General features: G+C 45.5%; 1 protein-coding gene across 2 annotated transcripts; it reads right to left on the bottom strand.

Annotated features, from left to right (window-relative positions):
• Positions 1-1,519: 1,519 nt before the first annotated feature.
• LOC120526939 (cell wall protein RBR3-like) lies at positions 1,520-21,730 on the bottom strand. Of its 2 annotated transcripts, XM_039750040.1 has the most exons (6): positions 21,551-21,730; positions 18,540-18,608; positions 11,029-11,100; positions 8,707-8,838; positions 4,673-4,789; positions 1,520-2,690 (listed from the first exon to the last, which is right to left on the bottom strand). In XM_039750040.1, the coding sequence occupies exons 1-6, from the start codon at positions 21,672-21,674 to the stop codon at positions 2,347-2,349; spliced, it is 858 nt and encodes a 285-aa protein (XP_039605974.1). In that variant the 5' UTR covers positions 21,675-21,730; the 3' UTR covers positions 1,520-2,346. The 2 variants fall into 2 exon arrangements, with proteins under 2 accessions (XP_039605974.1, XP_039605975.1); XM_039750041.1 differs by lacking the exon at positions 18,540-18,608.
• Between the last annotated feature and the right edge of the window lie 363 nt (positions 21,731-22,093).

Raw genomic sequence — 22,093 nt, 5'->3', positions numbered from 1 at the left:
GTTACAGGCAGCATAACGTTCTCCACGGCTTCTCCAGACCCTTTCACGTCTGTCACATGTGCTCAGGGTGAACCTGCTGCAGTGGCGTAGCTGGGGGGGGACGGTCCGCCCCGGGTGGCACATTTTGAGGGCACCATTATTGGCCAAAAGGCTCAGTCCAATTCGTGTGTAAGCAGCAGGGTTCGGAAAAATATCAATCATGAATGAAAACAGTCAAATTCTCTGAATTTTTACCCATAAATGCTTCAAAAATCATTTTCAGACTGTCCTTCTGTGACGGCATCAGATACAGCAGCTGGAATTTATGAGGCAATAACAAAAATAAACATTAACATCACAACGATCATTTCTAGAAAGATAAGCAATTCAATTTATAATTTATAATTTCATTTCGTTATCAATCCAAATGCGTTCCTGCTCTGCACAGAAAACATCCCCACCTATCACTTCACCGCGTAATTATATTAAACTAATAATCTGCACACGGGTCTATACTACAGTATATTCTTGTCTAGTTGATGCTTATAAATAATTATATGTGAAAAAATATTGCTGTTTCTCTACAGTATATATATGAATAAATCTATACAAACTGAGAGGCGGAGTGGTGGCTCTGAGGCTAGCGATCTGCACTGGGAATCAGAAGGTTGCCGGTTGAATCCCGTAAATACTAAAAGGGGCTCTGCTCTGTTGGGCCCTTGAGCAAGACCCTTAAACCTGCAATTGCTGAGCACTTTGAGTAGTGAGAAAAGCGCCATATAAATGCAAAGAATTATTAAAATGTATCTTCATTTTTCTCTATACGTTATTTTAATTTTCTAATTAAATAGTTTAACATATGCAAATATGTTGGAGGGCGGCAAATTGAAGCCCCGCCCCGAGCGGCACTGACCTGTTGTCATCTGCGAAAAGCACAGGGCGCTCGCCAGTGGTGGACCTGCCAATTCTGGCATTCTATGGCAAATGCCAATCGAGCTCCACGGTGCCCACTAGAGGACGTCGGGCCCTCATGAAGTCTGTTTCTGATTGTTTGAGATGTCAGACACCTTCACATCAGTGGCCTGCCTGCTGGAGGTCATTTTGTAGGTTTTGCCAGTGCTCATCTTGGTCCTCTTTGCCCAAAGGAGCAGATACGAGTGAGTCCTGCTGATGGGTTAAGGACCTTCTGTGGGCCTGTCCAGCTCTCCTAGAGGAACTGCCTGTCTGTCTCCTGGAATCTCCTCCATGCCCTTGAGACTGTGCTGGGAGACACAGCAAACATTCTGGCAATGCCACGTATTGATGTGCCATCCTGGAGAAGCTGGACTACCTGTGCCAGCTCTGTAGGGTCCAGGTATGGCTTCAAGCTACCAGTAGTGACACTGACTGTAGCCAAATACAAAACGAGTGACAAAACAGATGAGGAGGGGGCCTCCCTCCACCAGTTAACCCATTCATTCCTGTTTGGGGGTCATCTCATTGTTGCCCCCCCCAGTGCACCAAAGCAGCTGAAACCGATGAACAAGCCCCTCTGCTACTTCACTGAGGTGTCACTGACGTGATGCTGTACTCTCATTAAAAAGGGTTCCTTTCATTTTTTTGCGCCGTATACTTTTTACAGATAACTAGCCCACTGATGTGTTTTATAATGGAGATAATGGGTACTGGGGTCCCGTTGTGAAGAAAAGCCTTACAATTTACCCAATACGCCAATTTTTCAAACCAAAAACATTAATGAGTTTCAATCTGCAGCTTGAGATTACAAACATACAACTAAGCCGGGTATCCATGTTGTTTTAAGAAGGAAAAAAAAGCAAAAAGCAAACCATGGCGGTCATTCAGCCTTCTGCTGTCCCTACCACTCCGGAAAGTCGGCGTTTATGGTGGAACTCAAGCCTGAGGGTGCAACATCACCGCAGCAGCAGCCACTTAGTAAGTGCAAGACGTGGATTTCCTATAACCTGTATGGTCATCTCTTGGTTTTTGCGTCTCTCCTGATTTGTTTCTCTCCCTGGTGGCACCGCAGCCCACCCTCTCATGTTTGTGTTTTTCTTAAATGATTAGAAAATGGATGGAGTGTGGAGTGAAGTGTGTTGGGGGCATCCACAATGAAAATAAAGAACTGTGAGGCAGAATGTTTTGTTATAAGCTGCCAGGGGGCGCCATTTCTGTCTTTTATGGGTCTTTGGGTCAGGGTGGTGGACTCTCTAGGCCATCATGGGGTCTTCCTCAGGGGGCTTTCTGGTCTGGGTAAGGGTTAGGGTTGTGTCCCTTTGCGTGTCTGCAGGCCACCTGAGTTGGCGAACGCCCTCTTTTTCCGTCTCCTCAGGATCGAAAGCCTAGCCAGCAGGGGGCCGCTGTTGTCCACTACTGACAGAGAAAGCTGAGTTGGGTTCCACAGCAGCCACCCGCCCAAGTCAGTTTGTCATTGAGGGTCACCATGCCACACAGGACCCCGGGTGTCTCATTGGTCTTGCCCTGACCCCAGTTTGTGTACCCGACAAGCTGCCCACTGCCACTCCAGTACCAGAATTCCCACAGAAGGTGTTTCTTAAGTCCGATCCACAAGCCGTCCCCTTGGCCATCATGGGTGACTGATGACAAAGTGTTTTGTGTCATCTCATCGGTGACTTGCAGCAGGTCATTGTGGTTCAAGCGACAGTAGCTCTGTGCCTCATACCAGGTCATGGCCTGCTGGATCAACACCACACCTGTAAAAGAAACGGGCAAAGTAACTGAGGATGCTGGATGAAGGTATCAGGAGTTGGCATTTACGGTGTTTATGCCATGTGGTTTGATTTTCGTACACACAGATGATGGCATCTGTACCCACTTGACTTCATTCCTCATTACTTTGAAGCCAAATAATAAAACTGGGCACAGATTTGGCATGTATTATAAAGAGGCAGGTGGCACAGCACTGTATCGCCAAAGCCATGTTGTACCTTTAGGGTATGGCCACTAGGGGGTATAGCAGAGCCCCAAACTCTTTTTATTTGGCAAGATACCTTCAGCCAGGCTTCTTTTAACCAAAGCACACAAAGGCCCAATTCTGTCTCTTTTTACTTTTCTTCCTTCCTACAGACTCCCCCAGGTGAGCTTCATCCTCTTCCTCTCCTTATTCTTCTTCCCCGGGACCCTGGCATACGACAATTGCTATAACATTCTTGCCAGAGAGCACTGCCAGGTCAGGCAGATCTGTCACAAAACAAGGGAGACCTCTATTGACGTTGTCTCCTGGTGTGTCCCCCGAGGAAGACAAGCGGTCTACCCTTCCAAACTACAATTTCCATGCAGCCCTGCTGGGGTCCAAACCGGAGGAGCACTGCCAGCTAGTGTACCGGGGGAACAGCTGATCTCAGGAGGAATCTCCGTCTGTCCATCCATTATTCCAAAGGAGCGCAGTGTCTCTACCGGTCAATGCAGTCGGCCATGTTGTCTGTTTCTACCATTCAAGCATCCAGGACCAGAAACCTGTCAACATACTAAGACGGAGAGCCACCTGGTAGATTAAGCAAGATGAACTGCTTATTATCCAGGCTGTACTGGTTTGTTCCACTCTATTAGAAATTTAAAGGTAACCCTTTGAACCCAGCAGGACAGTTTTTCGGGGCCAGCTGCATAGCGGTATGCATCCAAAAGGCCGATATAACGGCCCACCTATTTACTAACACTGCTGGCTTGAATACACAGATCTGTTACGCTGCTCTCCTCTCTACTGTAAATCTCGCTGTCCGCTATCGGAGAGGCTGTAAGGGACAGCCAGGACTCTTATCCGGCCGGGACTCAGGGAAGGAGCTTACGTCCCCCGGGACGACAGAGAGTAGCCCCCCGGCTTGCTAATGTCCCACCAGTTTGGAGCCCATGGCCACTGCCAGGGGGCACAGGGGGAACAGTTGAGTCCTCCTCAGCAGGACTGCCACCACACCTGGAAGTACCCCCATAAGTGGATCACGGGACACCTGGGGCACTTCTCTATTCAGAGAGCCGGAGTCGGGAGGAAGAGGACGAAGCTTGAAGGAGGAAGAGTGAATGTGGAAGAGAGACAGAGAGAGTGAGAGAAGAGCCCGGTGTCTGTGAAGCTATGTGCCCCCTGGTGGCCACAAGGTGTAGTTCTGAAAGGATGCCTCACCTAGCTGCTGTCGTAACCTGGCTGGCCGCCATACCAGCCTTCGCTATATTAGACTCCCACATAATATACCGCTATATAAGTTATGCTGCCATTTTTTACTGCAGGTCAGTTTTGGTTTTTTCTCTTTTCAGTTGAAGATCAGCGTGGCAGCAACTCAAAACCATAGGGGCGCAGTGAACGCAGAGAAGTACAAGTGGGCAAAGAGAGCTTTTGCTTTTCTCCTCCATAGGAGGTCACTGGCCACCCTGACCTCGCCTTAAGGCATCCACGTGGTGACGGTGTGACAAGCGTACCACCTCAGTCAAACTCCCCACCTGCCGCTGTTTCCGGAGTGGGTAGTGCCATCCCCGAGGGAGTGCGGGTTCTTGACGCCAGAAGGGGGAGACAGGGGGTGCTTGATCAGAAGGCAGTGTGAATCATGTGACGTTGAGAGGTCCAATGGCTTTTCAGCAGGTTGCAAAGGTCTGGCCTGACTTGTAGAGAGAGCCTTCACACCCTTTCTGTCGTACGTAGGTGCGCACTCGTATGACAACACACCGGGCTCTCCAGCTCACAACTTACCTGGACTGGAGGCGTTGGTCCTTTGACTTGACGTCAGATAGGGGGCACCACTGGTATTGTAGGTGGTGATGGAAGGCGAATCAGAAGTAAGTGTGCTGGGCTGCTTCGAGCTTTGGCCTGTCGATGTGAGGGGAGAAAAGGAGAATGAGTGCAAGCACACATTATAGGAGAGTGCCCCCCAGTGGCCACCACATGACATGACACACATAGCCACCGTGCATCAGTATCAGTACAGGAGTACCTGTTGCTAGGTCAGTGCGTCACTGCGTATCAGGCAGTCCATGTTTACTGCATAGAGTGCCTTGATAGGAGCAGACACAGAGAATCAAAAGTCATCAGAGCAGCTACGTGACGCTCACTGAGAGGACGGACGACCCCAGGACTACACAGGCGCACGTTATAAGGAAATTAAACCACACAAGATAATCCCACGACAATGAAACACTGCGCCCCCTTCTGGCAGATCCAACCTGAACGCCATGATCCATCGGCTCTGCGGAGTGAATCCACTGGCAGAAAACATTTAACTCTTTCAGGGTGGGTGTCAACGTCTGTCAAAAGGAGGAAATCAACTGGAAATGGTGACAAAAACCCAACATTATGTTTTATTTGGCCTCTCTTTGCTAGAAGGACAGTTAGCTTCATTGGTTTGACTGTGATTTACTTCCCCTCACATGAATAGCGAGGAGCAAACAAATGGCATCTTCATCTGGCGAAAGATTAAAGCGAACGTGCAAAGCTAAATACTCGTTGGCCAATGCCTTGCATATCATCGCTGAATTGGACTTGTCTGACTCCGATTTTGATATTAAATGATTGAAAACGAATGTGAGGTGCCATCATCAGCTGACGGCGGTGCTGAACAGGTTTGTGTAGCTCATCTGGGGGTGTGGGGGGGGGACCACTACTTACAACGAGAAGAAGTACAAACCAGACATGCGATTTGCTGCAACCACCGCTGCTGCCCATCCACTACACAAAGACAGCCTGGCAGCCAGCCTGCCGCACTTTCCTGGCACACTGGGGGCTGCAACACACAGCGACAGACGTTTTACTTTGATTTTTGCCTGAAACAATTGCTTTGTGTGCTTTGTTGGCAAACTGTGTTTTTGGATAAAAATCTTCAGCCCTCAAAGAGTTAAATAATGATGGGGTCATCTGGTGAATGACGAGCAAGACCAGGATGTGCATACAGTCATATGAAAAAGTTTGGGAACCCCTCTTAAGTCTTTGGATTTTTGTTTCTCATTGGCTGAGCTTTCAAACTAGCAACTTCCTTTTAATATACGACATCCATCCATCCATTATCCAACCGCAGGGTCACGGGGGTCTGCTGGAGCCAATCCAAGCCAACACAGGGCACAAGGCAGGAAACAGACCCTGGGCAGGGTGCCAGCCCACCGCAGGGCACACACTAGGGACAATTTAGGATCGCCAATGCCCCTAACCTGCATGTCTTTGGACTGTGGCAGGAAACAAAGCCCTGGGCAGGGCGCCAGCCCACAAGCCTTATGGAGACAGTAGGATTTCAGCAGTGACATTACGTTTATTAGATTAACAGAAAATATGCAACATGCATCATAACAAAATTAGACAGGTGCATAAATGTGGACACCACAACAGAGATGTGACATCAATACTTAGCTGAGCCTCCTTTTGCTCCTTTGAGCCTCTCGACGCTGTCCTCCTATAGCCTGTGATGAGAGTCTGGACTCTGGACGGAGGTATTTCTGACCTTCTTCATACAAAATCTCTCCAGTTCAGTTCAGTTTGATGGACAGCCTGCTTCAAATCATCCCATAGATTGTCGATGATATTCAAGTCAGGGGACTGTGACGGCCATTCCAGAACATTGGACTTCTCCCTCTGCATGAATGCCTTTGTAGATTTCCAACTGTGTTTTGGGTCATCGTCTTGTTGGAATATCCAACCCCTGAGTAACTTCTACTTTGTGACTGATGCTTGACATTATCCTGAAGAATTTGTTGATATTGGGTTAATTAATCAAACCCTCGACTTTAACAAGGGCCCCAGTCCCTGAACTGGCCACACAGCCACACAGCATGATGGGACCTCCACCAAATCTGACAGGAGGTAGCAGGTGTTTGTCTTGGAATGCGGTGTTCTTCTTCTGCCATGCAAATCGCTTTCTGCTCTGACCAAATAACTCCATTTGTGTCTCATCAGTCCAAAGCACTTTGTTCTTAATGAATCTGTCTTCTCTAAATGAGCATTTGATACAACAAGCGACTCTGTTTGTGACGTGAGTGCAGAAAGGGCTTCTTTCTCATCACCCTGCCATACAGATGTGCTGAATTGTAGAGCGATGTCCAGATACACCATCTGCAGCGAGATGTTCTTGAGGTCTTTGGAGGTGATCTGTGGTTGTCTGTCACCATTCTCACAATCCTGCTCATATGCCGCTCCTGTATTTTTCTTGGCCTGCCAGACCTGCTGGGTTGGTTTAACAGCAACTGTGCCTGTGGCCTTCCATTTCCTGATTCCATTCCTTACAGTTGAAGCTGACAGTTTAAACCTCTGAGATGGCTTTTTGTAGCCTTCCCTTAAACCAGGAGACTCAACAATCTTTGTTTTCTGATCTTCTGAGAGTTGCTTTGAGGATCCCATGCTGTCTGTCACTCTTCAGAGGAGAGTCAAAGGGAAGGAAGCACAACTTGTAATTGACCACCTTAAACACCTTTGACCACTCGTGATTGGACACTCCTGTCTATGAAGTTCAAGGCTTAATGAGCTCATCATACTAATTAATCAGCATTGAGCGGTGACAGGCATTCAAATCAGCACAATGACAAGGGGACCCACATTTGTGCACAGCCAGTTTTTCACATTTGATTTAATTTCATACAACAAAATACTGCGTCACTAAAAATCTTTGTTTGTGAAACACCGCAGTTCTCCTAGGAAATGAAGGACATACCACTGTTATCTTTATTGTTGAAAGGAGAGTCAGTTATTACGCAGGCTGAGAGGGGGTCACAAACGTTTTCACTTGACTGTAGCTAGATGTCGTTCTCCATCTTTAGAGATTTCACAGACATTCACATTTTTGAGCACAGGTTAGATGCTATATAAGTAAAATGAACAATTATCATTATTATCCTTTGATCTTTTTGTTTTTGGTTTGCTTCATAGTAAGATACTAGTGCCCTCTACTGGGTGGGTGAATGAACTGGTGCAGTGCCCTGGCATCAGAAAATGGATGATGGATGAATGGATGGGTTAAGTAACTAAATGTCTGCCTGTCAAATGGTGGCTCATGAATTAGCCCTGCTGAATCAGAGCTCTGGGATTTTTGGTTCCAGTCAAGATGAAATGCTTATTACCCAGGCTGCAGTGATCTTATTGTCACACTCTGATTTTATTGGGCACAATTGGGAATTTAAAGTTAACCCTTTGAACCCAGCAGGCCAGTTTTCGGGCCAGCCGCATAGCGCTTTACACCCATAATGCCGATATAAAGCCCTGCTGAATCAGAGCTTTGGGGTTTTTGTTCCAGTCCTGGTCTTCACACTGTGTGCAGTCTGCATGTTCTCCATATGTCTGTGTGAGTTTTCAAATACACACCCTAAAGACCAGGGCTGTCTTACCAGCATCAAAGTAGTGCATTGGGACCCCTATTTTGATAGCAAAACAGAAACACATACAGGCTTTAGAAACATTGTGGGCCCCCCCTGACCAGTGCCCATTGTGCCCATACGTTAAGAAGGTCCTGCCAAAGATGTCAACTGGTAACTCTTAAGCAGCTTCTGTATGACAGAGTGTGGCTCATTGTGCCGTGTCATGGACCCCCTGGCCTTGTCAAGTCCCTAAATTAAGAGTACAGGGATGGATGGATGAATGGATGAATGGACAGATGGGTGGATGTGACATTTTAAGCGGCACCGGATTAATATAAGCACACAAAACATGGCTCGTCTGCAAACAGTGTGCCTTTTGAGTATGTGACCTGAGCTTATGCTGCCAACCTCATCTCCACAAACCTACCTCAGGCCCCTTGAATGTTCCCCATTTACCTGGATTAGCAGTGTGTGTCACGTCACTTGAAGTCTGATAGGGGGCGCTGCTGCTGCTACTTTTGGAGGCTGTTGGGATGGAGGAAGCAGGGAGAGTCGGAGGACTGGGCCCTGGAGAGCTCTGCTGTGGTGCTGAGGGGTGAGAAAAAGGGAATGTCAGTAGATATGAAATGACTGATAATTTCTATAGTGCCTTTGACGGGCAAGGACACCCCCCTTATAAAACCACACGAGGTAAAGAGGCCTATCACAAGGTAACTCCTCAAGTCAGCTCCACTTTTGAAGTATGGACTACAAGCACATCTTGATGAGCTTTCACTCGACGACTCGTCGTACTGCAGCAAGAAATTCACTGACCGGGTAACAGCAACGGTGAGTCCCAAAAAATATAAATGTATTAACAAAAATAAGACAGTAGATGTTCTGAGAATGGATTTATCACACTCAGGCCAGCACTGTCATGTGCAGGTTCACTTCTTCACAAATGATGGCGATATAAGAGAGGATCTGAGAGGAGCCTTCAACACAGCGATAGTCAGACAAGTGAAAATGATAACTTCATCTGGTAGGCTGCGAGATGTCCCAGACGGTCCAAGAACGGACTGCTCATTGGCTTAGGTCAATTAACTCAACCGCATTAGGTGGGCAACGGGTGTGCAATCAGTGGCAGGTCAATCCTGGGATCCTAAATCAACATGGACTTTCTGCTCAGCTTCTTATCTGCTGCACTGGAAAACAAAGACAAGAGCAGCATGGCAAACAGGAGAGTGGCATTTGTTGAGGGAGAGACATTGGCAGAAGGGGTGGAGCCTGAGGGAGACAGAGAGAGAGAGAGAGAGAGAGAGAGAGAGAGAGAGAGAGAGAGAGAGACAGTGACAGAATGGGTGGAGCCTGAGAGAGAGAGAGAGACTGACAGAATGGGTGGAGCTTGGGAGAGAGAGAGAGAGAGAGAGAGGGAGCTGACAGAATGGGTGGAGCCTGGGAGAGAGAGAGAGAGGGGGAGAGTCTGACAGAATGGGTGGAGCCAGAGAGGGAGAGAGGTAGAGAGAGAGAAGGAGAGAGAGAGACTGACAGAATGGGTGGAGCCTGAGAGAGAGAGAGACTGACAGAATGGGTGGAGCCTCGGAGAGAGGGGAAGGGATAGAGCAAGAGAGAGAGAGAGAGACAAAGAGGAGAGGCATCTGACTGCTGTCAAGCCCAAGAGAGAAACGTTGTCAGAAGGGGTGGAGCCTATTGAAGATAAAGAGAGAGAGAGAGAGATACACTGAGACTGTAAGAAACTGTGGAGCCTTAGGGAGACAAAGAACGAGAAAGAGGTCGAGACACTGTTAGAAGGAGTGATTCCTAGTAAAGAGTGAGAGAGAGAGAGTGGGTGACACACTGTGAGAAGGGGTGGAGCATCTTGAGAAGGGAGTCACCTGTGTGGCTGGTGTGAGTGAGAGGTGATGAAGCATTTAAAATGCAGCACTTATGGGACCCGCTCCTCTGTTTCAGTCCATCAGCCTGGGCATGTGACTGCCACTGAAAACTGATTTATTTTTGAATCCATTCCTGTTTTTTTTTTGTTTCTGAAGTGCAATCTGCAGATCACATGACTGTGATTTGTCGTATAAATACGGCTATGGATTCATTCAAAATAAACTCTCAGTTGGATAAAATCAACAAAAAAAAAAGCAATGGTCGTTTTTTGTTTAAGTAGGCCGGGTGTTTTGTTTGCTCATTTTTTTCTGGGTGACTTTTTCCTGGCACTGACTTCAAATTAGGACTTGGGTTTACATCCCTCAGTCAGTCAACTACTTGCAATAATCCTTGTAGACTTATTTTGACAGTGTGAGGCATGTGCTTATTGGGACCACCCTGAAGGTTCACGCCAGCCAGCCAACATGGCACCTCAGCGCTGAACAAACCTGGAGAGACAATGCCTAGCTCCGCCCCCACTTTGGCTTTCAAGCCCCGCCCTTTCCAGGCCCGCACTTATTTAAGCAGGCAGCCTACAGAGGGACCCGATGCCACTGCAGACGGAGCTCTCCATAGTGTGTTTGTGTCCCAGTCAGTGTCTCGACACTCTTTTTCTTTTGGTATTATTATTGTCACGCAGCCCAGCAGGCTCTTTTCTGTTCTTAAATGGCTGTGAACCCTTGCACACGTGTCTTGTGGGTTCTTCAAAGCAGATATCATGAAAATAATAAGAATTCTTGCAAAAAACAACAAGCACATGACAAAAATCAAATGTAGCATCTTCTAAATGAACACTCCTAGTTAGAAGACCACCTTAGTGTGGACAGAAGACACAGAGACACACCGGGACACACTGGGACGTACCTTCACTCTTTGGTGTGCTCAAAGTGCCATGTGTTGAGATCGTCGAACTCGATGGTGAAGTCTGGCTGAGATCTGCTCAAAGAAAGACACAAAGACTGGGGTCAGTTGGGGGCTTTAAACACTTCGCTTTCCGTGAGTCTGAACGCCATCTTCATGTCCAGAGACGCACACAAATATTTGATTTTATTGGGATCCTTTGAAATCCCTTCAGACTTGTAATGTCCGGTGCCTCCTGACTCAGGGGTATGAGGACACCCCCACATGTGATGCTCCGTTTGACTCGTCTTGATGTTTAGTTATGCATGACGTTCAGTTTTTGGGGGGGACCCAAAAAGCTCTCATTTTCCGGGCAATTTTGGATCAGATTTGGTGCAGGAAATTACATTCTTATGATAAGAGGAAACCAATAGACAATAACAACAACAACATGTACTTCTAGAGCACATCTTCATACAAACAATGAAGCTCAAAATGCTTTACATGATGAAGAAAGAGAAAAAAGACAAAGTAAGAATTAAAATAAGAGAACACTAATCCACACAGTTCACACGCTGATTGGTTATTAGAGAAACCTTTCTAATGAAATTCCCACCGCTGACACCTGTTATCCTGCTCACTTGCCTTCTAAAGTCCTGCCATTCCTAAAATTCAGCTCTGCGTTCAAAAATGGCCGACATGGAACAGCTTTCTCCAGAAATGTCCGTCTGTTGGTTGTCTGCAGAGTGACGGTGACGTATGCAATGTGACAGACGTGCCAAGAAACTGAAGATTTCCTACAAAGCCGGCCGTTTACTGCCTTGAGGGAAGAAGGCGAACTGAGGAGGGAAAAAGAAGTGGAAGGTCCAGAAAAAAGGAGACGGACACCAGATTGTGAGGTGGGAGAAACAAACACCACACGGGTCCTCAGTGGGCTTCTTCACTAAATACACACCAAATGCCAGTGTCCTCTGCAACTGAGAAAAGACGACCATAACACGCATTCCAGTCACCTTCTGTCCAATGTCGTCGTTCTTTTGCTCATTTTGACCTTTCTTCTTTTTATTTGCCAGTTTCACGTGCGTCTTTTTCTTTGAGACTCTGCCAGTAAGGCCAGCATCCCAGAATTGTATTTTCTCTGTGTGGCAGACGGCCAGGGTCCATGCCCAGCTGGGATGCCCCTTCACTCTATATTCAGGGGGAGCAACCCAGGATGGTGCAGTACCTCCCCGTGGACACTAGACGGCCGTCCCCCCTGGGTTGGAGTGGTGCCTCGGTTTCCCGCAAGTCTCCGTGGGAATTGGAGTTGGGTGCAGGGGGTGCTGCAGCTGGGACCCCTGAGCCCGTCTGGGCAGTGTTTTCACCACACCCAGAAGTGGAGCCGGGACTTGGCATTCAAGCACCTGGAGCAGTTCTGGGTGAACCATAAAAGGGGCCAGCAGCCACCACTCCGGGAGCCAGAGTTGGGAGGAGGAGGACGAGGTCGGCCGAGAGGAGTGGTGGAGGAAAAAAAAGAGTGCTTTGCGGTGTGTTTAATTTGGTGTGGGGATTACGGGAAAGACGTGCCCCACAGGTGAAGAAAAATAAAACGTTTTACACGTGCCTCGGTGTCCATCTGTGTTGGGTCAGGCGCTCATATAGCGCCTTTGTTACATCTGTTACAGATGACACTGGTGTTTTTGGAGTGCATTTAAAGAAGAAGTCCGCTGAGCACCTGTGAGGTGTTTGCTTCTCACACTCTGATGTCCTTCTCCTCTTATGCAGTTGTTTCATCTGCTTTGTCTCTCCCGGTCATATTCAGTTCACTCTCATCTCTCAGGACAGTAATGGACGGCTTGTAGGAAACCTTTAGTTCCTTGGAAGTCTTCCACACGGAGCGACCTTTATTCTGTAAGCAAACAATTAAATGGACATGTTTTTCTTGAGAAAGCTCTTTTGATTTTGTCCATTTTTGGACCCAGAGCTGAACTTTTAGGAATGCCAGCACCTGGTAACACAAGTGAACAGAATAACAGGTGTCAGCGGTGGGATTGCAGTTCCAAAGGTTTCTCTTAGATCCAATTAACGTGTAAACAGGACTAATGAAGAAGGAGCTCAGGGAGTTGACCATCACAGCATCGTAGGAATGGCTGCTGAAAATGGAGCTCTGCAGCCACATGTGAATCAGAAATTAAAAATCGGTCTTTTCAAGTAGTAATGGCCATCAGGAACAGCAGTGATGTCTTGGCTATATTTTTACACGATTTTATTTAACTTGACTCCTCGGTCTGTTTGTTCGTCTCGGTCAGCTCTTGCAACTGATTTTAAACCCACTTTTGGCAAAGCGAATTTCTTCAAATTTTGCATATGTGTTCAGTTGGTTTTTATCAGGACCCTCGCAATCCATCCTCACTCAGACTCCTCACTCAGTCTCTCGAGACCCCCAATCAGAGCCTCCATCGACTGCGAGAAGATCACAGCATCGTCTGCAAAGTCAACAGCAGCGAATCTTTTGGCGAAGAGAATTTCTTCAAATGTTGCATACATGTTCAGTTTCGAATAAGTGGATAGGACTGGCGAGCTTCAATGGGCTGAGTGGCCTGTTCTCGTCTTGATTGTTCTAATGTTCAGTATCGATGACAACACAGTAATTTGTCAAAACCGATGCAATTACAAAAAAAAACACACAACAATGACGGAGAGAGAATATAATGTGATATCAGAGCTTACGAGTGAGAGACGCAGTGAGGGGAGTCGGTAAATACGCGGGCCCACTTTACGAGTAGCCTTGATGATCACAACGAGGAAGTGTTGCCGTCAGCTTGCCGTCCTGTCGTAGATATTTATTACTGCTAATCCCATAAGAGCCTGAACAGAAAAGCAGAGACCAAAATCTAATTCCTTTTAGTATTCAAATAATTCTGCAAAGAAGATCTGTTATGTAATACGTTTAAAGAAGTTTCCCGTTCATGAAAAATGATTAAAGAAAAATCATTTGCAAAATTCTCAAAAACTAAAAAGTAAAAAATAAAAGATATATTTTTTTTAATTAAGACAATTTTATTATAAATGCACTAAAAAGCAAAAAAACATTTTTCTTTAACCACAATTTTCGTGGTTATATGTGACCAAATAAAATCATGTGGCGCCCATAAATTAATTCATTCAGTCAATTAATAGAATCGCTACTTTGGATGGCTAGTAAATAAATCAATAGATAATCCATTAAAACCATAGATATAAAAAAACAGCAAGATTGTAATTCCCCGCCATGCTAAACAACTTTCAAAAATGGTTTGAATCAGTTCATTTATGTGCGCCCCACGATTTTATTTGGTCACATATAACCACGAAAATTGGGATTAAAGAAAAATGTTTTTTTTTTTTTTTGCTTTTTAGTGCATTTATAACTAAAGTAAATAAAATCGTTTAAATTAAAAAGTTTTTTTTTATCTTTTTTAAATCAATTAAGTGGTATCTTAGTTAATTTGTCACTAGATACGGGGGTCTTCCCAGACTGTCTTAAGACTGCTGTAGTTAAACCCCTACTTAAGAAAGATAATCTTGACCTCTCGGCTCTTGAAAATTTTAGACCCATCTCTAACCTGCCCTTCTTAAGTAAAGTTCTAGAGAAGGCAGTCATTATGCAGTTAAATGACCACCTCAATAAACCTGCTATTCTTGATAAATTTCAGTCGGGTTTCAGAACAAATCACAGCACAGAAACTGCACTCGTTAAAGTAGTAAATGACTTGCGGGTCAATGCAGACAGAGGCCATTTATCTGTTCTCATCCTCTTAGATCTGAGTGCTGCATTTGACATCATTGATCATAACATTCTTAGAAATCGCCTTAGTCAATGGGTGGGCCTCTCTGGCAGGGTCTTAAATTGGTTTGAATCCTACCTGGCAGGGAGAAAATTCTCTGTTAGTTGTGGTAATCACATCTCAAAGACACCTGATATCCGATATGGTGGTCCACAAGGCTCTATCCTGGTCCGCTGCTCTACTCAATCTACATGCTTCCGTTAGGTCAGATTATCTCAGGGCACAACGTGAGCTACCACAGCTATGCTGATGACACACAGCTGTACTTATCAATGGCACCTGATGACCCCGACTCTCTTGATTCACTAACACAATGTCTGACTTGTATCTCAGAATGGATGAATAGTAACTTTCTCAAGTTAAATAAAAAGAAAACTGAAATCTTAGTGATCAGCAATAATGGATACAATGAGGCTATTAGAAATAAACTGGATACATTAGGATTAAAAGTCAAGACGGAGGTAAAAAGCTTAGTGGTGATTGTTGACTGTAATCTGAATTTTAAATCACATATTAATCAGATCACTAGGACAGCAGTTTTTCACTAAAGAAACATAAGTAAAGTTAGACCTCTTATATCACTGAAAGATGCTGAGAAATTAGTTCACGCGTTTGTTTTCAGTCGACTAGATTACTGTAACGCACTCCTCTCAGGACTACCCAAAAAAGACATAAATCAGTGACAACAAGTGCAGAATGGAGCTGCTAGAATCCTAACTAGGAAAAGAAAATCCGAACACATTTCTCCAGTTTTGATGTCACTACACTGGTTACCTGTGTCATTCAGGATTGACTTTAAAATTCTGCTTATGGTTTATAAAGCCTTAAATAATCTCGCTCCATCTTATATATCGGAATGTCTGACATCTTATATTCCAAATCGTAACCTCAGATCCTCAAATGAGTGTCTCCTTAGAATTCCAAGAACAAAACTTAAAAGAAGTGGTGAGGCGGGCAGGCGGCCTTCTGCTGTTATGCACCTAAAATCTGGAATAGCCTGCCAATAGGAATTCACCAGGCTGATACAGTAGAGCACTTTAAAACACTGCTGAAAACACATTACTGTAACATGGCCTTCTTATAACTTCAATTTAACTTAATCCTGATACTCTGTATGTTCAGTTCTTCATAATAACTATTCACAGTGGCTCTAAAATCCGTACTGACCTCTACTCTCTCTTCTGTTTCTTTTTCTGGTTTCTATTTGGGGGGGCGACCTGCGCTACCACCACCTACTCAAAGCATCCTGATGCACCAACATTGATGGACTGAAAGCCAGAAGTCTATGTGACCATCATCATCAAGTCCTTCAATGAAAACCCTAAATCCAAAGAGGACTGTTTGACTTATGTTAGGTAGAATGTCCAGAGGGGACTGGGTGGTCTCTTGGTCTGGTACCCCTACAGATTTTATTTTTTTCTCCAGCCTTTGGAGTTTATTTTTTGTTTTTTCTGTCCACCCTGGCCATCGGACCTTACTCTTATTCTATGTTAATTAATGTTGACTTATGTTTATCTTTTATTGTGTCTTCTATTTTTCTATTCATTTTGTAAAGCACTTTGAGCGACATTTTTTTGTATGAATATGTGCTATATAAATAAATGTTGATTGATTGATTGATATCTTGATCCAGGTCTGGGTTAGCATCACGCTGCCTGGTTGTTTCCGTGAGCCTAGCAAACGAGGACACACACATCCAGCAAGGGGAAGGTGCAGAAAGTGTCAAGTGGTTTTATTTATAATCAGACCATAAATGAAAGGGTCCAAAGTGCACTGCAAATGTTCTTCCATCTCTATATAAATATATAAAGTCCAACATCTGTCTGTCTGTCTGTCCACTTTTCATGAATTCATAGAATTTGCTTGAACATTCCGGTTGATTTTGCGACTTCTCTCATCGCTCTAAGTATCACAGTTTGCTTGCGCTACCCATTTATTTGCCCGAATTCGAGAGACAAACAGCGGGCTGAGGGGAGGGTGGAGGCCCTTCTCACTCATGTGCCAGCCTTGGGGCATGTATCTTACCTCCGCTTAGCTAGTGAACGAGAGAACTACTTGACAGATATAAATCGGGTATTTTTCTAGAATTTGCTTGAACATTCCGGTTGATTTTGCGACTTCTTTCATTGCGCTGAGCATCAGAGTTCGCTTGCAGGAGTGATATATTCACGCTAATCTCAGACACAGGCTGTGGGCTGAGGGGAGAGGGAAGCGTGACGTCAGGAGTGGGGAGCCGGGCAGAGCCCTCCTCATTGTCCTTTTTCACTAATATGCGGGCTGAGCCAAGGGAGACGGCTAGTAAGTAAATCAAAAATCCATACAGGGTGGTCCAGATCTAATTATGCAGATTCAGATTGTCTGGATGACTTTGTGCCGAATCAGAATTGTCCCCGCATAAATCAAAGACGATTCTTCATGTCGTCAGTACGCACACTTCTCGATGGTCGGGGATTTTTCTATGTAATAAACTTAATAAGTTATAGCGTAATGAAAATTGCATAATTAGATCTGCACCACCCTATAGATAATCCATTAAAATGCAGATCTGTGAGTTAAAATAATCCCTAAGATAAAACCAGAACCAGTCAGCAGGTTCTCTTGTTTATCCCTGCAGAGCACAGCACATCTTCCTCTCTCCACCTCCCCGGCTCACCCGAGTCAGGTTGTGCATCTTCCTCTTGCCACAGCTTCCTATGTTGGCATCTGCCACGACACTCCAAACTGACCCTCCTTCTGTCTTCCACATGCCCATCATGGCATCTACTGGATCCCTAGGAGAGCACCACCACCATGGTACCCGCTCGGTCCACAAATTCTTCTGGGCTACGAACCGCGCTGCCTCTTCTCCCTCATGCCTGCTGCCTCAGGTACCCAATGCTGAACTCACAGCTCTCTCATGGCTCTCTTGCTTTGTTCCTGTTCTTTCTCTCTCTGCCCCTCTGCCATGCTGGCTCTTGATGTTGGCTTGATTGGGCACAGGTGTGATATGCCGCGACATATGAGGTATGAATGAGACACCCGACTAACCCGCTTGCCTTTTCACGTGTCAGCCAAGTACCTCAGTCAACCCCGAAGTGACGCCATCGTGCACACCCCTGCACCCCTACTGAGCCTGCACAGCGCCACGGAACGCTCATCACACTTGATAATACAAGATGTCGATTTCTATCAAAGACATGGAAATTTCAGAGTGACCGCAATCCTTCAAAACCTTCCGAAGCAGAGGCGCCTTCATCTCGTAATTGTCCAGTTGGTGAGGGCACAGAGAAGGTAGGTGACTGGGGGTAACATACAGCTGGAAACAGGCAGAGGTCAAAACCAGGAGATCGAGCCAATCAAATCGTCAGACTGCAGAGCACAAGATGGAAATCGGAAACCAAAGAAACGAGAGCACAACGTCAAATACCTGGGGGTCAGAAAATAAGGAGATGGCAAGGTTTACAAAGCAGGGAAAGAGTTTGGGGATCCTAAAGATGGATGCCATGGCATTGCCTTGTATGACCTTTAAGCCAGTCGCCAATTCAGACCTCATCAGTGCTGCGCCTCCCGCTGAATGCTGGGATGTTCCCATGGATACCAAGATAACAACAGCTAACAATCAAAACGGCAAAAATCTCAGCTCATGTCTGAGCAGAACACTGCGGCCCCCCTCCTGACCTCCACATTGGGGTGTCCTGTCTACTCTACCCACAATCCTGAGAGTGAATGAACCAATAAGACATGCATTACCTTTACTGGATGAAGAACTTGTGCTTGACTTGGGGGCAGCTGTTATGCTAGGAGCGGGAGGGTCCGGCGCTGGAAACAAAAGAGAAAGGCAGTGGTCTGAATATCACTCAGTGTGCCGTGTTTTATATAGTACTTTTCACCGTGCCAAGCACAGGGCAGCTCATAGACGATCCACCATATTATCCTGCTGAATAAGGAAAAATGGTAAATAAGTGCCTCACGAAAAGGAATATGACAGGAATAAAAGCAAAGGTGGTCTTAAAAGCTCAGCAAACCAAATAACAGAGTTCAGCAGGTTTCACTCCCTCTCACCATGGCGTGTTTTCAGCAATAGAGTCAGAGACCAGTGCTCCACAACCGGGGTGTGCCACAAGACGATGCAAAGGATGCCATGGCGCAGTGCCACCAAAAGAAGGAAAAGCACAAGGTGTATGGCGGGCACGTGTGGGGTGACACTCATGGATGTACTCAGTCCTGCACATGTGGGGATCAGTGGCACTTAATGTACTACACTTCCTGGCAGCCTGGGAGTATAACGCTATGGGACAGCTTTACTGGGCACGGGGGCTGATGGGAAGGTGATTGAGCAAGTGGGATTTTTCAAACAAAAGGAGCCTCAAAGACACCATGAAGATCACGATTGTCCATCTGTTTGTTTATATGCCTCTCACATTCAACTGGAATTCCCACTTGGATGTGAGTGCCACCCTGGGCCTGCTTGTCTATGAGTGAGTTCATCTGGATTGGGGTGGCACGGTGGCAGTAAGGAGACCTGGGGTCAGCATCCCGGGTCCTGGAGTTTGCACATATTGCAGCTCTGCTCCCATTTTCTACAACATGTCTATGCGGCGTAATTGTAATAAAAAATGATTAGTGTTTGTGCTTGAAGTACCTTGACCAAGAACGTCTGTCAAATATCGAGCCAAATATAAAAAACATTAATTGTAATTAAAACTTGATATTAGTTATTATAAGTTATAAGCTAAAAAATGTTGCTGGCTGTGATGTTAAATCCATCAACAAAATAACAATAACTAAATGCAATGTCTTTGTATCCACTGTTTATTTTTGTGTGTGGTGTGCTGTGGAATTCTGGGAAGGCCTTAAGTGTGTCAAGGGTGAGAAAATGTTGTGGAGCACTGATCTGGATTAACAGCAGGAAGCTGTGCTGTACCTGTCCAAACTACCCATAAGCCATTGCAAACACATTGCTGCTGCTCTCCACTGCAGTTCCTGTATTTTTTCTAATTGCCTTTATTTTGTGATTCACCCTCGTGTAAGTGTAAGTGAAACTCCGAGAAACACAGCGAACAAAAGCCTTGTACTTTTCTTTTATATTTTTATTTTTTATTTATTTTTATTTTATTTTTTATTGTGAATTTCCCCTTGGGATTAATAAAGTATCTATCTATCTATCTATCTATCTATCTATCTATCTATCTATCTATCTATCTATCTATCTATCTAAGTTTTCTATTTATTTTTATACGAATTAGAGTAGTTTTGCTTTGAATTTTGCATAAATATTACAACATGCAAGCTTTTAAGGCAATCCAGGCCCCTTCCTCTCCTTATATCCATAACGGCTAACACGGTACAACACCCTAGTACTGCATAAATATTGTATAACAGCATATTAGAAAGGAATACATAAAAGTAAACCAACCATTTGTGAGATTCAGCAGGAAGACAAGCGGGTCACCTCATCTCACCGAATGTCTCTCTCTCTCTCTCTCTCTACCAAGGCCACATTAAGACCCCTGCAGGCCCCTGGGTGACTCAGCTCCTTAAGAGATAGTTGATCGGGGGTAATTCATTCAAGAGTCAATCACTTCAAGGGTCATCTCACTGGTGAAAGGACCCCCTTGCTGTCACAGGCCCCTCAGCACACACCCAGAATGTCCTGATGGTACACTCCACGCAAAGGAGGCCTGGTTTCCTATTGCTTACTCACATTTTTTCACACGTTTTCATTTTGAGAATCGACTCCTTACAGTTTTTTTTTCAGATTTTGGACAAACAAGCCGTCATTTTAAATCAACATTAAATGTCTGACTGTAAGATTAAGAGCGATGTGCGGAGCTGCAGTAACTACAAGGGTATAAAGTTGATCAGCCACACCATGTTTAATTACCGGGACCCGAGTACCAAATTTCATTTCTGTACATGGATGTTGGAATTACAATAAAAGATAATTGATGCGTAAACCCAGAACACCCTGATGGTAGATCTGCCCATGTGGTGGGAATGCTAAGAAGACCAGCCATTACTGAAGAAGCCATCAATTGTGCCCTGGAGCAGAATACACTTAAGGAGGACATCCGCACATACATCCTGATGTGAAGCTGAAGCCTCATTGGGTTATGCAGCAGGACAATGAGTCAAAACACAAAAACAAGTCGACAACTGAATGGCTCCAACATTTTGGACTCATGTAGTCAAAGTCCTGACATGGACCCAGTTGGGAGGACCTGAAACAAGCAGTTGACAGTCCAATGTGCCTGAATTAAGGCAAAGAGTGGGTACCATGAAAGACTAAGATCTAATAAGAGAAAGTGCTGAGTTACGGTTATCGTGTATTGAAACTATGGGGGCAATTACTTTTTCACATGGATGATCAGAAGGGTGTGGCACCGCTCTATTCCTTAAATCAAGTGCCAATTTCAAGACTGCATTTTGTCTTATGGGCTGAGGCTACTCAGAGCAGAGCAGATTAGGGTGGGGGCAAATACTTTTTCACAGCACCAAGACCTGTGAATTTGCTACAATGGTCTGAGCCTGTGCTGTACAAAGATAAACTGAACAGAAAGTTCAAAACTCAATTACTTAGGTTACTCTGCTTTGCCATTGCTGCTCTGTCTGGCCTGCAGAAGGTCTTCAAGATTGAAGCCCCCCGACATGATGGCATCAGCTCGCCCTCAAGTTAAGGGAACGCTCAGAGGGCACGACACACATTTAGGCCGAGTCTCCTGACGGTCGTGAACTTTATGTTTCCGCCATCACATTCTTACCTTTATAGCACAGGAATGGGCTACGCCAGGAGCAGGCTAAATTGAACCAATTGGCACCCCAGGCTAAGAAAAGTTGGCAGTTGGGGGCAGGACCGGCAGTGCCAGAATGCATGTTGTCGAACATCTCCTTTGATGATTCCTCATTACTGAATCCAGTCCAGAAATATACAAAGCCCAAGTCCAAGAAGTGCTGCCACACGAGAGTTGTGGTGTTCGTCTTGCTGACCAGACTGGTGAAGTGGGCACGGCAGAACTGCCAGGCTTCTGACCAGCTCAGGAACCGGTTCACCATGATCACCTGGTTTGTGATGTTTCTAAAGTAATATGTCACATCTGTGGAGAGAGGAGAAGAAAACAAAGTTGAGTTGTCACTTGAAGGCAGGTGTCCACCACTAGGGGGCACTGTAACTGAACCTGTTTGATAACTGATGACACTCCTGCTTTCCTGGTGATCTGTTTCAGGAGTGGGACCACAGCCTGGAGAGTCGGAAACAGGATGAGTGACACGTGTTAACTGGTCTGACTTAACGGGGGTCACGCCGT

This window comes from Polypterus senegalus, chromosome 3 (genome assembly GCF_016835505.1).
Source record: "Polypterus senegalus isolate Bchr_013 chromosome 3, ASM1683550v1, whole genome shotgun sequence".
NCBI classification, from domain to species: Eukaryota; Metazoa; Chordata; class Cladistia; order Polypteriformes; family Polypteridae; genus Polypterus; species Polypterus senegalus.
The sequence above is the reverse complement of the archived record's forward strand: the minus strand, read 5'-3'. Positions and strand labels throughout refer to the sequence as shown.